Source organism: Rhea americana, unplaced genomic scaffold, assembly GCF_003343005.1.
Source record: "Rhea americana isolate MKP2758 unplaced genomic scaffold, rheAme1 scaffold_439, whole genome shotgun sequence".
In the NCBI taxonomy this organism is placed as follows: Eukaryota; Metazoa; Chordata; class Aves; order Rheiformes; family Rheidae; genus Rhea; species Rhea americana.
In genome coordinates, this window is record NW_028186578.1 from 470 (window position 1) to 14,112 (window position 13,643).

Below are 13,643 nucleotides of genomic sequence, written 5' to 3' on the forward strand. Positions count from 1 at the left end.
GGGGGGGGAAGGCACCCGTGGGTGCCCCGGGGTGGGAGGTAGGGGAGCAGAGGGGGTGGGGCAATGCACAGCCACGCCTCCCCCTTGCTACAGTGCCAGCCAGCGGGAAGGGCTGGGCTTTTCCCGTTGGCCGTGGGAGGTCTCCTGCCCACCCACTGCCCCTATTTAAGCCACCCTTGGGTGCAGAGCAGTAGCATGGGCTGCAGGATGGAGGGGCTGGGGTGGCTGCTGGTGCTGGGGGCTGCTGCGCTGCTGGGTGAGCACTGTGGTTGAGCTGAGTGGGTGGGTGGGTGCTGTGTCCCCAGGAGCATCCTGCCCCTTAGCCGTGGTGCTGCTGGTGCCCCTGAGCTGGGGAGATGAGGCTGCCCCCCAGGTCCAGCCTAAGGCAGTGGGGATCCCCGGCGGGGATGTGGGGGGGGGTCCAACTCAGCCCGAAGGGTTGGTGGAGGAGGGGGGATGCATGGCCCAGGGTGCCCTGTGCCCTGCCAGGGTGGAGCCCGCTGGCCCGTCATCGTCTCGCTGCCCACGCGGGCTCCTCCGGCCACGGCTCCGGGGGCCGGCAACGAGCCCGGGACCAGCACCTCTGCCCGCCTCAGCGCTGCGGGAGCGCGCGGTGTGACGGGGTCTCTTCTTCCAGGAGCAGACTGCAAAGCTCCTCTGGAGAGACCCGTGTTCGGGGACATCTATCATGTCACAGGTACCGCGGGGGCCCCCCCTCCGTGAGGCTCAGCCCCCCGCACAGACCTGCCAACCAGCCCTTGTGCCCGCAGGAGTCATCAGCCTGCCCTACGCGGAGATCAAGGAGCCCTTCGAGGCCTGGTACAACCTCACCGGGGGGAAGAGCCGCATCGAGTACTACGGCGGTAGGTGCGGAGAGGGGGGCGACCACCCCCGCAGGAGCTGTAGGTGCCTCAGCAAAGCCTTGGGAGCTGCCTCCGCACCAGGACCAGGGGGCTTGGCTCAGATTTGGCACTGATCCGTCACAGGTGCTGGCCCCTGAGCTTGTTACCAGCAACAGGGCTGTCTGTCCTCTGCCACCCAGCCATCCTGGCAGGAATAGGCCCTGGGCAGGGCAGGGAGGAACCCAGAAGTCCTGGCTGGTGCCCCAACGTGGTACCATGCATGGAGCCATGCAGGGAGGGGGCTGGGTGCTCAGGGCACCCCGCAGCTCCCCATGACTGTCCTGTTGGGAGTGGGTGGCCAGCACCGTGGGAGGTCCTTGGTGGAGGCACAGGGTGGTGGTGACGGCTCGCTGCCTTCCCGGGGCCTGTCCTGCTCACCAGGCCAAGTGATCACGTACCAGTTCGGCTCCATCGAGCCCTTTGGCGCCAGCTTCAAGGTGACGCCTGAGACCACGGAGACGGAGGTCAACGTCCGCAAGTGCTTCCGCATCAACGGCACCGACGGAGACCTCGTTGCCCCGCAGAGTGTCTTCCCCAGCCTGGAACACTTCAAGGTGAGACCCAGGCCATGGCCCCGAAGGATGAGGCATGGAGAAAGGAGAAGGGACCTGCTTGGATACAGGATGTTTGGCTGCTGCCAGGCCACCCTGTGAGGGCTGGGCAGCCCTGCAACCCTCCACAGCTGGGAGTGGGCAAATGCAAGGCCAGATCTGGGTGAGAGTGGTTCTGGGGAAGGCTGAGGCACAAGCCAGAGTTGTGTCCAGCTTGGCAGGAGGTGCTGAGCACCCAGAGGTGGGATGGATGCATGGGAAGGGGCTGTGCATGCTCTGGGAAGAGAAATTCCCTGGGCATTGCAGTGCAAATGGGCCTGCTCAGCAAAAACCATCTGAAACTCTTGAAAGTCACAACTTTGCACTGGAAAAGCCCTTTCTCCAGGGGGGACACAGTGCCTGGCTCCAGGGAGGTCTGGGCATGGTGCCACATCCCCCCCACCCTTGTGCCGTTCCCAGAGGGTCCGGGAGGAGCATTTCCATGGGCAGCGCTGCGCAGTGTGGCAGAACGTGTCCTACTGGGGCCACAAGAAGAACGTGTACACGCTGCGGGTGGCCAGCTCGCCCCGGGGCCCCGTGCCCGTCCACTATGAGATGCGGGGCTTCAACAGCCTGCTGGGCTCCCACTACGACAAGTACGAGATCGAGTACTCCACTTTCAGCCACCGCTTCCCCGCCAGCATCTTCCGCCTGCCGGACGGTGAGTGGCCGCTGGCCCCAGGGCTAGTACCGTGAGCCATCCCTCCTCCTCCTCACCCCCGATATCAACCCCAGAGCAGAAGGTCGGATCCAGACTTGTACTCGGAGAGTAGCAAATGCTGCCCTGTCCCCAGCCTCCCGATAGTCTTGTGCCTGCAGATCTCTCCTTGGCATCCATAGGGGATGGAGCAGCCCCAGCGGTTTGGGGTCAACGTTGCCATTCGCCCTGGTCGGGGGGGACGGGAGGGTCCGTCCCCGCTTGGGAGGGTTCAGCTGTGCTCCGTGCCCTGGCCCAGGTGTGCAGTGTGAGCAGTGGCCCGCAGCCGGCCCCGAGCATCGTATCCTGGCCAACCCCATGCAAGAGTTTGTGGGGAGGGCTCAGGACACGGACCACGTCCATCACCGCCTCTTCCACCACTACAAGGAGAGGTTTGGGAAGAGCTACGGCAGCGAGGAGGAGCAGGAGCACCGCAAGCGCGCCTTCGTCCACAACATGCGGTACGGGGCGAAAGCGCTGGTGGCCCTAACCCTCGGCCCCAGCTCCGCGAGAGCCCAGGTTGCACCGGGCGATGGCTGAGCTCACCCCAGGTTCCTGCACACCGTGGGCGGCTGGATGCCCAAAACACCCAGCATGAAGCCATGGGACCTGGGTAACCTCACGCTGRGCTCAGGGAGGATCCAAGAGCTCTAGCCTTGTCCTGGCCCCATGTGCCAGAGGCTGCTGGTCTCCCCCAAAAGATGCATTCAGAGCATCTCTCTGCCCTGCCCTGCCGCAGGTTCGTGCACTCCAAAAACCGAGCCGCGCTCTCCTACACGCTGGCGCTGAACCACCTGGCCGACCGCACGCCGCAGGAGCTGGCCGCGCTGCGGGGCCGCCGCCGGAGCCGCGCTCCCAACGGCGGGCGGCCCTTCCCCGCCGAGCGCTACGCCGGCCTCATCCTGCCCGAGAGCCTCGACTGGCGGCTGTACGGTGAGACCCCCGGCGCCCCCCTAGCCCGCACGCTCACGTGAAGCTCTGCCTCGGCTCTGCACAGCCGGGCTGCGCACCTGAGGCTGCCGGCACAAACCAGCTGCTTTTTCTAAAGCTGCTGAGGTTGCAGGTTTGAACACAGCCGAGAGCATGCTGCAAAAACCGTCACGATTTGAACTGGGGGCTGCAGCACCGGTGCAAGCTGATGGGTGCTGTGTTGGGCTCCCTTTGCTCCCCAGGCGCCGTGACGCCCGTGAAGGACCAGGCCGTCTGCGGGTCCTGCTGGAGCTTCGCCACGACGGGCGCCATGGAGGGTGCCCTCTTCCTCAAGGTGCGAGCGGGGYYGGCRYGGGTRGCTACARGGCAGGAGGTGCCAGGCTGGCTCCYGGCAGCGTGTCCYYRTCCCCGCAGACYGGCGTGCTGACCCCCCTGTCCCAACAAGTCCTCATCGACTGCTCCTGGGGCTTCGGGAACCAGGCGTGTGATGGGGGCGAGGAGTGGCGCGCCTACGAGTGGATCAAGAAACACGGCGGCATCGCGAGCACCGAGTCCTACGGGCCGTATCTGGGGCAGGTGAGGCCAAAGACTCTGCTTGCACTGTGGGTCAGATGCAGTCCCACCACTGCAGCRAGCACATGACCTTCGTGGTGGTCTCATCAGCAGAGGGGACAGTGCTAGGCAAAKCTGCTGCCACCAAGCTGGTGGTGGATGGAGGCTCCTCTCCAGCTTACGGACGCTCCAGTTGAGCCTCGTGCCTCTCCATCCTCCTCAGCCAGGATGGGTCAGATCCTGCTCATCTGTRTCTGGTCTCCCAATCCATCCCGGCCTCTTTCCCCCTCCAGAACGGCTACTGCCACTACAACCAGTCGGAGCTGGTAGCCCAGTTGGCCTCCTACGTCAAYGTGGAGCCAGGCAATGCCGCAGCCCTCAAAACTGCGCTGGTCAAGCACGGCCCTGTTGCCGTCAACATTGATGCCTCGCACAAGTCCTTCGCCTTCTATGCCAACGGCGTCTACGAGGAGCCCCGTTGCGGTGAGTTGAGCTGGTGGCCAGGAAGGCTATGCAAACACCAGCAATGCGAGGGGATCCCAACTCTCCTGGACCAGCTGGAGGGACCACGTCCTACTGCTTGGGTCTGGGAGACATGAAAATCCCTGGTGGTATTTGCTTCCCAGCCTGTGGGATGTCCCGGAGGGGTGGGATCTTTGCCAGGGGTGGCCGTGCACAGAGACAGCCACAGGGTGTCCCATCGCTGCCTCCTCTTACGCGGTCGAGAACTAGCTCCAGCCCTGAGGAAAGGGATCAAAACGCCTCCACTCTCCACTTTCTATTTTTCCTTTCTTAGGCAACGAGACAGCCCAGCTGGACCATGCAGTGCTGGCTGTGGGCTACGGCGTGCTGCACGGCAAGAGCTACTGGCTCGTCAAGAACTCCTGGTCCACCTACTGGGGCAACGACGGCTACATCCTCATGGCCATGAAGGACAACAACTGCGGCGTGGCCACCGCGGCCTCCTTCCCCATCCTGGCCTGAGGGGCACAGCCCCCTGCATGCCACATCTCCCTGGCTCCAGCCAGAAGGGCATCCAGCAAAGGGATGTGGGACCCTGGGGGGTGGCCAGCCCCCCCGGAGTGTTTTTTTTTCTTTCTTTCTTTTTTACCATTTTGGCAATAAATGCCTGGAGAAGTCTCTTGTGCTGGGAGTGTCTTCTGGCAGCCTCAGCTCACCCTGCCGGGGTGCCAGTCCCTTTGCACGCTTGCAAGCTGGTTTAACGCCACCACCAGCCCCCTGTGGACTTGGTTAGCGGGAAACGTGTGGGGGCCACGTGGGCTGGGGTGCACCAGTGCTCTTGCACAACCCGGCCCCGCGGGGGTGTTTTCCAACATAAGATAAAATCCAGGCAGGTCTCACAGGCTCCCGAGCACGGGGAGTGCTGGGTGACCAAACCAGTCYGGGGGGAAATGTGCTACAAGCCTGGAAGTGTGCGCTTTCTGAGTATTGCTCTGGATCTGAGGAACCCAAGTCCTTCTGGCTGGGGGACAGGATGAGATGGCCGTTCGAGGGGTCTGACTCCAGCTGCCCAGCCAGATGCAGGCAGAGCCCACCAGCATCAAGGCTCGGGTCCTCAGCGGGTGCTGCTCCTCCCGCTCYGCTCCAGAGCACTGTATTCCCCGGGCCTGCTGCCACCGGGGACTTCCAGGCATCCAGAGGTTTAAACTCCCGCTGTGCAAAACCCAAGGGGTTCCCACAGTCCCATACRGGCTCTGCAAGGAGGTGAAGGCGCGAGGGGCTGAGCTCGCTCTGCYGGCAAGAAGGGCTCCCCAGAGCCTCCAGGGAAGGCACGGCCCAAAGGAAATTTTGACCAGGACATTTCTGGGGGGCTTTGTGCAACCTCGCAGGGAGCAGCTGGGCTTGGAGCTGCCATCCAGGGACCATCGTGCTCCTCTTGTCCCCCCTTTCTCCAGCACAGCCACCGTGCCCCAGAGCTGGCTGGCCCACGAGCTTTGTGGGGGCACCGCAGGGTCTCTGTGCACACAGCTTGTCCTCGCAGTCAGCAYCCAGGTATGTCCCTTCTCCAGGTGGCAAAGCTAGAGGGACACGGGACCACGTGCGGGAGGCTGGAAGGGATCACCTCTCCYCTCACCAAAGCCACCCGAGCCAAGAGAGACTGGAGACAGCAAGGAAGAATCACATCCCCGCAGTGTCTCCCGTGTCAGCCTGCACGGGTGAGCATCCCCCCCCGCTCCTCCCGCAGCAGCGTGGCCCTGGAGCCCTCCAGCCCGCGGTGCCCCTGGGGCGGCTGTGCCAGCCTGGGGCGTCAGTGGAGGGAACCAGCCGCGAGGCTGGCACGGCTCGGACACAGCGCGCTGGGGCACGACCGCCTGGCTGGGGCGGTGCGGGACAGAGCTGGGCTGGGGGGCTCCCGCGTGGAGGCTATTGGCCTCCTCAGGTCCTGCCCACTTCCACGGCAGTGGGGCAGCCCTAGAGGGGGTCTACAAAAGGGGACGAGCCAGAATCAGGCTCCTGGTGCTGGTAACAAGGAAGGAGGCTCAGGACTGTTCAGGAGCTGAGTCTTCTCTGATGCTTTTTGGAACAGAACATGGACTTGACGTTTTTAAGGTAGCTTGATCCTCCCGAGTGTGTCTGAAGGGAGGCTGGAGATGGAGTATTTGGTCTTTCTGTTGTGGCAAGATCYTGACTGCAAGACTCGGTCTTCACCCGGGCTGGCAGCATGTGCTGGGTGCTGCACAGCCGCTGCTGGGTGGCTGGAGGGGGCATCGTGGAACCAGCAGAGAGTGAGCGCTGTGCGCGGGGCCCGGTGCTTGTCTTGCCCAGCTCCAAATGTCTCATSTGGCTCAAACATCTCGCCCAGCTCTTGTATCAGGGAGCAGCACAGCCATGGGGCACCCGGGCCCTGCTGGTGCCTTCAGGGCAGCGCCGGGCATGCAGGGGATGAAGGTTTTGCTGCAACCGGCACCTCATCTCGGGGGGGGGGGGGCGAAAACTGCCCCCCTTCCAGCCGAGGCTGCTGCGGCCATTGCCAGCAGCGGCGAGTTTGCTGTTGTCCCCGGAGGCTGTGCAGGAACATGTGGGAAGCAGATGCAAGGAGCAGACAAAGGAGCTGGAGCTGCAGCCCCACCAAACGGCTCATGGAGGGGCTGAATCTCCGGCTTCGGGGGTGTTCAAGGCTGGTGCATGCCCCTGGGTTATGGTAGTGCCTTCTTCCGCTGTGCTGGAAGCCAGGAAGCCTGGGAGGCGTTTAAGGAAAGCGCTGGGGAGCTCTGGGGGCTGCCTGGTCCCTGGGGGTGGTGGATAACGGAGGCTGCGTTCAGCTCGTGCCCTGGTGCTAAGCTGAGGAGCAGAGCTCCTGCTCCCCGCCTTGCCTCAGCAGCCATCCCCCCTCCGTTTCCCACCCCGTCCGCCCTTGAACAGCGGACACAGGAGCGCTTTTCCCTTTTCTGTTTGATCTCTGATTCTTCCTGTGGAGCAAAGATGGCCTGGGAGACGGGTGTCTGCTTCCGTCTGTGTGACTCCCGGATGCCTCCCTGCATCCGAGACGGGGCTGACTCCGCCAGCCCCTCCACCGCTCGTCCGAGACGCTCACAAGCTCCTGCCGTGGCAGCCCGAGAACGAGCAGCTGCCACCAACGCCCACCCGCGTGGCAATGGCACATACGTGGATGGGATTTGCCTTGCCAAAATTTTTTGGCCGGGAAAACTCTCAGCCTAACTATCCTAGAGGAGTCCAGCCCTTAGATCAGCACGTCCAGCCGATGGCAAGAGCCCAGCCTTGTATTTGTGCGTGTGAGGGCCGGGTCTTCCCCGAGCAAGGGGTGCTGGTGGCTGAGGACGGTCATCCTCGATGCCTACACCCTTATTTTGTAGAGCAAATTGTCTGGGTCACCCACCGTGCTCCCGGCTCAGCCAGCGCGGGCCGCGGCACCCAGGGAACACGCTTCCTTCCAGGCGACGTGATTGCTCCCAATTGAGGGTGGCAGGTCATAATATTTTCTTGTTTTCTTTCACTTGTTCACCTGCTTATTTTACAATTTGCTGCACTGATTTCTGAAGTGGTCTTTAATCATTCTCAGCAGGGGTGCTGACTCAAATTCATGTCTCGGAGAGAAATGATCACCGCGCAGGAATAATGTGGTTTATTCTGTGGGAGTCCAGGTCTCCAGATCTTTGATTCTCTCCACTGCAGTCAATAAAACACACTTTGACTTTCAGAGAACCGTGACTTTCAGGCTCCCTTTCAGTATGTGGTGTTGTGAATTTGCTATTGAACACACAGGACAACTTCAAGAGTTGTAGGTTTTGCACCCTCAGGAGCTGTTTTTTCAGGGGCTTAAAACTTTGCATTTGTGGTATTGGCGACAGTGGCAGGCCCAAGTGTGAGTAGGTAAGGACGGCTGGGATCTTTAAAGAAAAGGGCGGTTTGTTCTGTTTGAAAAGCGGCTGAATGAAGGACATACCTGAAAAGAGGTGTCCTGTCTCTGGGGCAGTCCCTGGTCATGGCTCCCAGTCCAGAGCGAGCTGCAGTTGCCCCAGATACACCTCAACATCCAAACTTCAGTGCTGCTTAAGGCTTCCTAAACGCCTGCTTTTTCCTTTAGCAAAGAGGACCTAAAGGTACAAATTTAAGCTTTCGTTTGGAAGAAGTGTAGTTTGTGTACCCTGCCTTTCCAGCCTCCCAGCTGTGTAGGAAACTCCCCCAATTTGGTACCTAGACACTGAAATGTAACCTAGGGCTGTTGCTTTCRGAAGGGGCAAGCACTCCTCTCCAAGTGAAAGTTGAGAGGATTTGACACCTACCTCTCTTATGTCCCCTTGAAAATCCCAGTTCAAACATACTACCTGTTGCTCATAAATAGAWCCGCCCAAGTAAGCATTGAGAGGAGGTTTATTGAGGGGGATGATGAATTTGCAGGGGTCCCCTTTTCAAATGGGCTACATTAGATGGTAAATTGGGGCTAAGCAGCCAGCRAGCCTGGCCAAGTCTGTGCCAGGACATCCTAGGGGTCGATGATGGTGGTGGTCTGGGTGAGCTGCAAGGTCCAGCTACAGGTGGTGATGATCAGCTTTGATCTTTTCTTGTTGATCCCTGTTGTGTTGTTATTGAGGGATTTAAATCCTCGCATGGAGTTCCCAGAGGCCATTTTTACAGCTCCTGACCTCCTCCTCTTCAGCCATGCAGCTGGACTCAACCAGGAAAAGGCCTGCTGGCATTTCTCCACCATCTTCTTCTTGGCCTGCAGCGTGAAGTAGTTCAAGATGTCCTCTGAGGTTCGCTTCATGCTGAAAGCACAGGACTGGAGGTAGTTCTTGGTGGCCAGCTTCCATTTCTGCGCTCTGTCCTCTGCTCGATATTTCTCATGGTCCTCTGCTAACCTCAGGATCTCCTCCTTGCTCAGCCGCCCCTTTTTGGCATCCACGACAATTGGGTTTGTGTTGCCTGTGACCTTGTCCAGAGCGAACACACTCAGGATGCCATCTGCGTCGATGTAAAATGTCACTTCCAACAAGGTCAAGCCACGGGGTGCTGGGGAAAGGCCCTTCAAGAGGAAATGGCCCAGCAGATGGTTTTCTTTAGCGATGGCTCTCTCCCCCTCGTAAGTGCGGATGAGGAGATCAGGTTGGTGGTCATGGAGAGTCGTRAAGGTTCGCGTCACCACGATGGGGATGGCGGTGTTGCGCTTGACCAGCCCATGCATCTTCCCGGTGGCTGTTTCAATTCCCATTGACACAGATGCTACGTCGAGAGCGAGCAGGTTTCTGGCCACCTCTGATCTGTTCTCCATCAGGATGGCAGCCTGAACAGCTGCCCCGCTGGCCACGGCTTCATCTGCGTTCAGGCCCTGGTTCAGTGGCTGACCCCCAAAGAAGTCCTGCAGCAGTTCCCGGATCCTGGGGATGCGAGTGGAGGCACCAACCACAACCACATCATCTATCTGGGTCTGGCTCAGTTTGGCATCCTGGAGGACCCTCTCCACCGGCTTCAGCACCCTTTGGAAGAGGTTGGAACACAGCTGCTCAAACTGGGCCCGAGTGATGTCAGCCTGCAAGCTGATCCCTTTATAGAGGCAGTCCACACTGATGGTGGCTTTCTTGCTAGAGGAGAGAGTCCATTTGGCTGCCTCGCAGGCTGTCCTGAGCCTCCAAACAGCACGTCTGTCATGGCTGATGTTCTCGTGATGTTTCTTTAAAAATTCATCCATAAAGAAGCTCACCAAACAGTTGTCAAAATCGTCACCTCCCAGGTGGCTGTCCCCAGCTGTGGCTTTCACCTCAACAACGCCCCTGTCTATAGAGAAGACAGAGACGCTGACAGCCCCCCCGCCCATATCGAAGATGAGGACATTGTGCTCTCCGTTGTCAGGGTGATGGAGGCTGTAGGCCAAGGCTGCTGCTGTTGTCTCATTGAGGATCCTCAGCACATTGATTCCAGCAATTACCCCAGCATCTCTAGTGGCTTGGCGCTGGGAGTCATTGAAATGAGCTGGCACAGTGATGATCGCATGGGTGACGGGCTGTCCCAGGTAGTCCTCAGCCATCTCCTTCAGGTTWCCCAGAATCACGGCTGAGATCTCCTCAGGGAAGAAAGACTTCTCTGCTCCCCTGTAGGACACCTGYACTTGTGAATTCCCCTTGGCTTTTACCACCTGGAAGGGCCAGAAGTGTGTGTCCTTCAGCACAGCTGCGTCTTCGTACGCCCGGCCAAGCAAGCGCTTGGCGCTGAACACCGTATTGGGAGAGTTGAGGGCCGCCTGGTTCTTGGCTTCTTCACCTATCAGCCGTCCCATCTCGGTGAAGGCCACGCAGCTCGGGGTGGTGCGAAGGCCCTGCTTGTTGCTGATGATTTCCACCTTGCCGTCCCGAAAGAGACCAACGCAGGACTTCGTGGTGCCCAAGTCGATGCCGATCGCCGGCCGTCTCAGCGCGGGGATTGCCGTTCTCCTCGGCATGGCGTTCAACCTCGCGGAGAGTCGCCGCGGCTCCCCGGAGCAGAGGCAGTGGCGTCCCTCGGTCAGGCGTCGCTCCGCAGGGCCAGCAGGTCTCCCCAGTGCATCGGTTCCCCTCCGCCGGGCTGACGAGAGCCCCCTGCCCGGGTCCCCTGCCCCCCGGCCGGGCCGCCCCGGATCGCCTCCGGACCGCCGCCGCGGCAGCCCCGTGATGGGGATGTCATAAGAGGGCTGGGAACCTCGGGACAATCACAGCTCCGCGCAGCCCTCGAGCCGGCACGCGGCTATGCCGCGCTGCAAAGAGGGGCTGCCGGGCTTCGGCAAGCTGAGCCGGAGACGCGAGGCAGCGGGTCACCGCGCGCAACTCAGAGGTATTTTGTTGCAGTGAAATTTGCTTTCTTTGGGAGCATCCAGAATTGGGGGGGGRGGGGGGAATCAATCTTGCCACACATCCAGAAATTCAGGGTGGGCTGAGTTTGCCAAGGCAGCCCGAAGTAGGTTATTCTCTTAGGAAGGCTTTTCAGCTGGGTTTGGTTTTCTCCCTGCCCTCGGCTGTCCTACATACTGCACTTCCCTCCAGAGGCAGCTGCGCTCCAGCGCAGACCTCTGTGCAGCAATGCCAGGTGGCCAGTAAATGTGCTCCAACCCCAAAGCTGGCTGCCTTTCAGTGCTGGATGAATTATCTGTGAAAACCTCTTATGGCTTGCACAAAACAAGGTAATTATTCAGAAAGCAGAGGACATGAATAGAGCCAGAATATGAAAATATTATCTGTTAGTGATTTACTAAGAACCACAGACAGTTTCAGAGAACAGCAGCTGAATCAAACTTGGTCTGGCAACTTCTTGGCTCCCAAAAGCTCCAGACAACTCAGTTCCCCAGGGCCTGAGCATGAACTCCAGCAATGTCCTGTGAGCCACGGCCTGGGCGCTTTGGGGCTGCCTTCTCCGGAGCCAGGYCAGAACAAAACTGGGTGGTGCACGGTTCACGGGGGCGGCAGGCGTGTAGCACAGTYCTCAGCTTCTAGGATGACAAAAACTGCAATCCAGGGGGCAGGAATTCTCACTTTTGCTATTTAATGTGGTATCTGGAGCTTTCTGSGTACAAACAGGAAGACCAGAACAGTCTCAAGCTCTGCACAACAGTAAGCTAGAAAATGCTTCATTGTTAGTAAGGCTACTCTGGAAAATCATCGAGGCAGTGGCTTTTTAAACGTTTCTTATTACACTTCCTTCAGTAGCAGCTTTACAAATGCTTTTCCTTAGCCAAATGTTTTTCCCTTGGCGACTGTGACTGCTCTGGCAGGTTTGTTGTTCGCATTCTGAAACGAATCGTTCCTTTTCCTTAGCTCAAGAGATTCGCAAACCCTGTGACTTTCAGGAGGTTTTGTTTCTTGTAACAAATCTTGCCGCATTTACGTTTTCCAGGTGCGCTGTCAAATCTGAGAAAGCTGGACCGCCTCGGTCTTCCCCCTCCATCCCATTTCCCTAAGAAACTATCCTCGGAGCATCACAATCCCTGAACAACGAGGAGGGTTTTGTTTAAAGCTATCCGCTGCCTSTGCCAAGCTCTGCTCTGCCTTCTGCTTTCACTGACTGTTATTTCCCAATCAAAATTTAGCATCCAGCACAATGCAACAAATTTCATGAAATTAAGTATTTCTCCTACACACAGCGTATTTGCCCAGTGATTATAACTAGTCCCCAAGGTAGCCAAGCACAGCAGAATTTCAGTTTAATATGCACACCCACGCAGCCTTACAAAAAACCCAAGACACTCCCCCAGTCCTTCTCAGGAAAGACTGAGCACTGCAGCTAGCATCTCGTATTTCAGCTTCACTACTTGCACAAACCAGGACTGGGAATACTCTGTAATCTAGTGAAAAAAAAAAAAAAAAAAAAAAGGTAGGGAAATAAATTTCCCAAAGATTTCAGGTGTCCCTGATGGCCCAAGAGGGGGTTGGGTGCAAGAGCACAGGAATGTCAGGCAACACAAAAAGCAACCACGCTACACAACTAGGGGTTTATTGTTAACTGTGAGTTTACTGTCTTAYATATTAGCTGTATCCTGGATCTGCAGAGTGAGCTTTTAACTCCAAAACACTTTAATACACCCATTTGTTCATGTAGGCAGCACACATGTAAGTTCACAGCACCTGTTTGGTGTTGCGTTGTAAAACTGACAACTTCTTGATTAAAAAAAAATGAGCAATTACTAAGTGTTTGTGCACTGTACAGTTTGCCCTTGTCTTGTGGCAGCGACTGGAAGCTATCGTCATCCCCAAAGTGAAACCCGGGCAAATGTTCCCAGTGGTGAGAGCTGCAAACTTCAGCACCCAAGCTGCAGCRTAAACAAAGCAAGCTACAGTTCCCAACGCTGATCTTGCCCCATCCCAGAGGCAGTTCCACCCATGCAAATCACGGCTTGCCTTGGCTGTGCTTGCGATTTGCAGATGAGCAGCTGCCCGAGCAGCAGGCCACCGGCTGCTGGAACCAGAGCAACTATCCCAGGTCTAAGAGGGAAATGAGTTAACATGAAGGTTTTCCCTTAGCCGCAGACACTGCCTCCTGCCTCATCTCCCTTCCYTTTCCTCCAATTCTCTGTCCCTCAACCTTTCAGGCACTGACWCAATTTTGCCTCCCCTACCACTGCCCTGACTCCTTTCTTTTATCATTCTCCAGCTCTTCCAGCCCACCCACACAGCTCTGCTCCCCCTCGGCTCTATTCTCAGGGCAGGGACTCTCACTCCTCCACACGCTCCTCTGCCCTTTACCTTCCTCTAAGGTGACCCTCTCTCACCCACCCCCTCAGCAAGGCCTCCCCCTCCCTTGCAGCAGCTCCTCACCTCGCTAGCCCAGCTCAGCTTCCTCCCCACTCCCAGCCTGGGCCTCGCCCTCATCCAGCCTCCCCTCCTCCCAGGCCAGCACATGCTCCTCCCTTCCCCTGCTCTAGCATCAGGCAGGCCTGCCCCGGCCCTCGCTCCAGCCCCGGGCCAGCTGCGCTCCTCCTCTGCCCTTTCCTCAGCCCCTGCCCCCTTCCCTCGGCCTGGCCCAGCTCAC

At 58.7% G+C, this 13,643-nt stretch overlaps 3 protein-coding genes across 3 annotated transcripts in view; 2 read left to right on the forward strand and 1 right to left on the reverse strand.

Moving 5' to 3' along the window:
• The first annotated feature begins 207 nt into the window (after positions 1-207).
• LOC146589709 (digestive cysteine proteinase 1-like) lies at positions 208-4,661 on the forward strand. Its single transcript, XM_085315745.1, has 11 exons — positions 208-256; positions 638-697; positions 771-863; positions 1,284-1,456; positions 1,913-2,153; positions 2,449-2,650; positions 2,929-3,122; positions 3,362-3,453; positions 3,534-3,695; positions 3,965-4,154; positions 4,468-4,661. Exons 1-11 carry the CDS (start codon positions 208-210, stop codon positions 4,653-4,655), a joined length of 1,644 nt encoding a protein of 547 aa, XP_085171871.1. The 3' UTR covers positions 4,656-4,661.
• Positions 4,662-5,210: 549 nt separating this feature from the next.
• FAM76A (family with sequence similarity 76 member A) overlaps positions 5,211-13,643 on the forward strand; it is a 24,782-nt gene continuing 16,349 nt past the window's right edge. Inside the window, exon 1 of the mRNA XM_085315773.1 lies at positions 5,211-5,396. Within this exon, the coding sequence (XP_085171899.1) occupies positions 5,211-5,396 (186 nt within the window). The remainder of the gene's footprint in view (positions 5,397-13,643) is intronic.
• Positions 8,526-10,831, reverse strand: LOC146589711 (heat shock 70 kDa protein 1A-like). The gene has a single exon (XM_085315746.1). It carries the CDS (start codon positions 10,585-10,587, stop codon positions 8,638-8,640), a length of 1,950 nt encoding a protein of 649 aa, XP_085171872.1. The 5' UTR covers positions 10,588-10,831; the 3' UTR covers positions 8,526-8,637.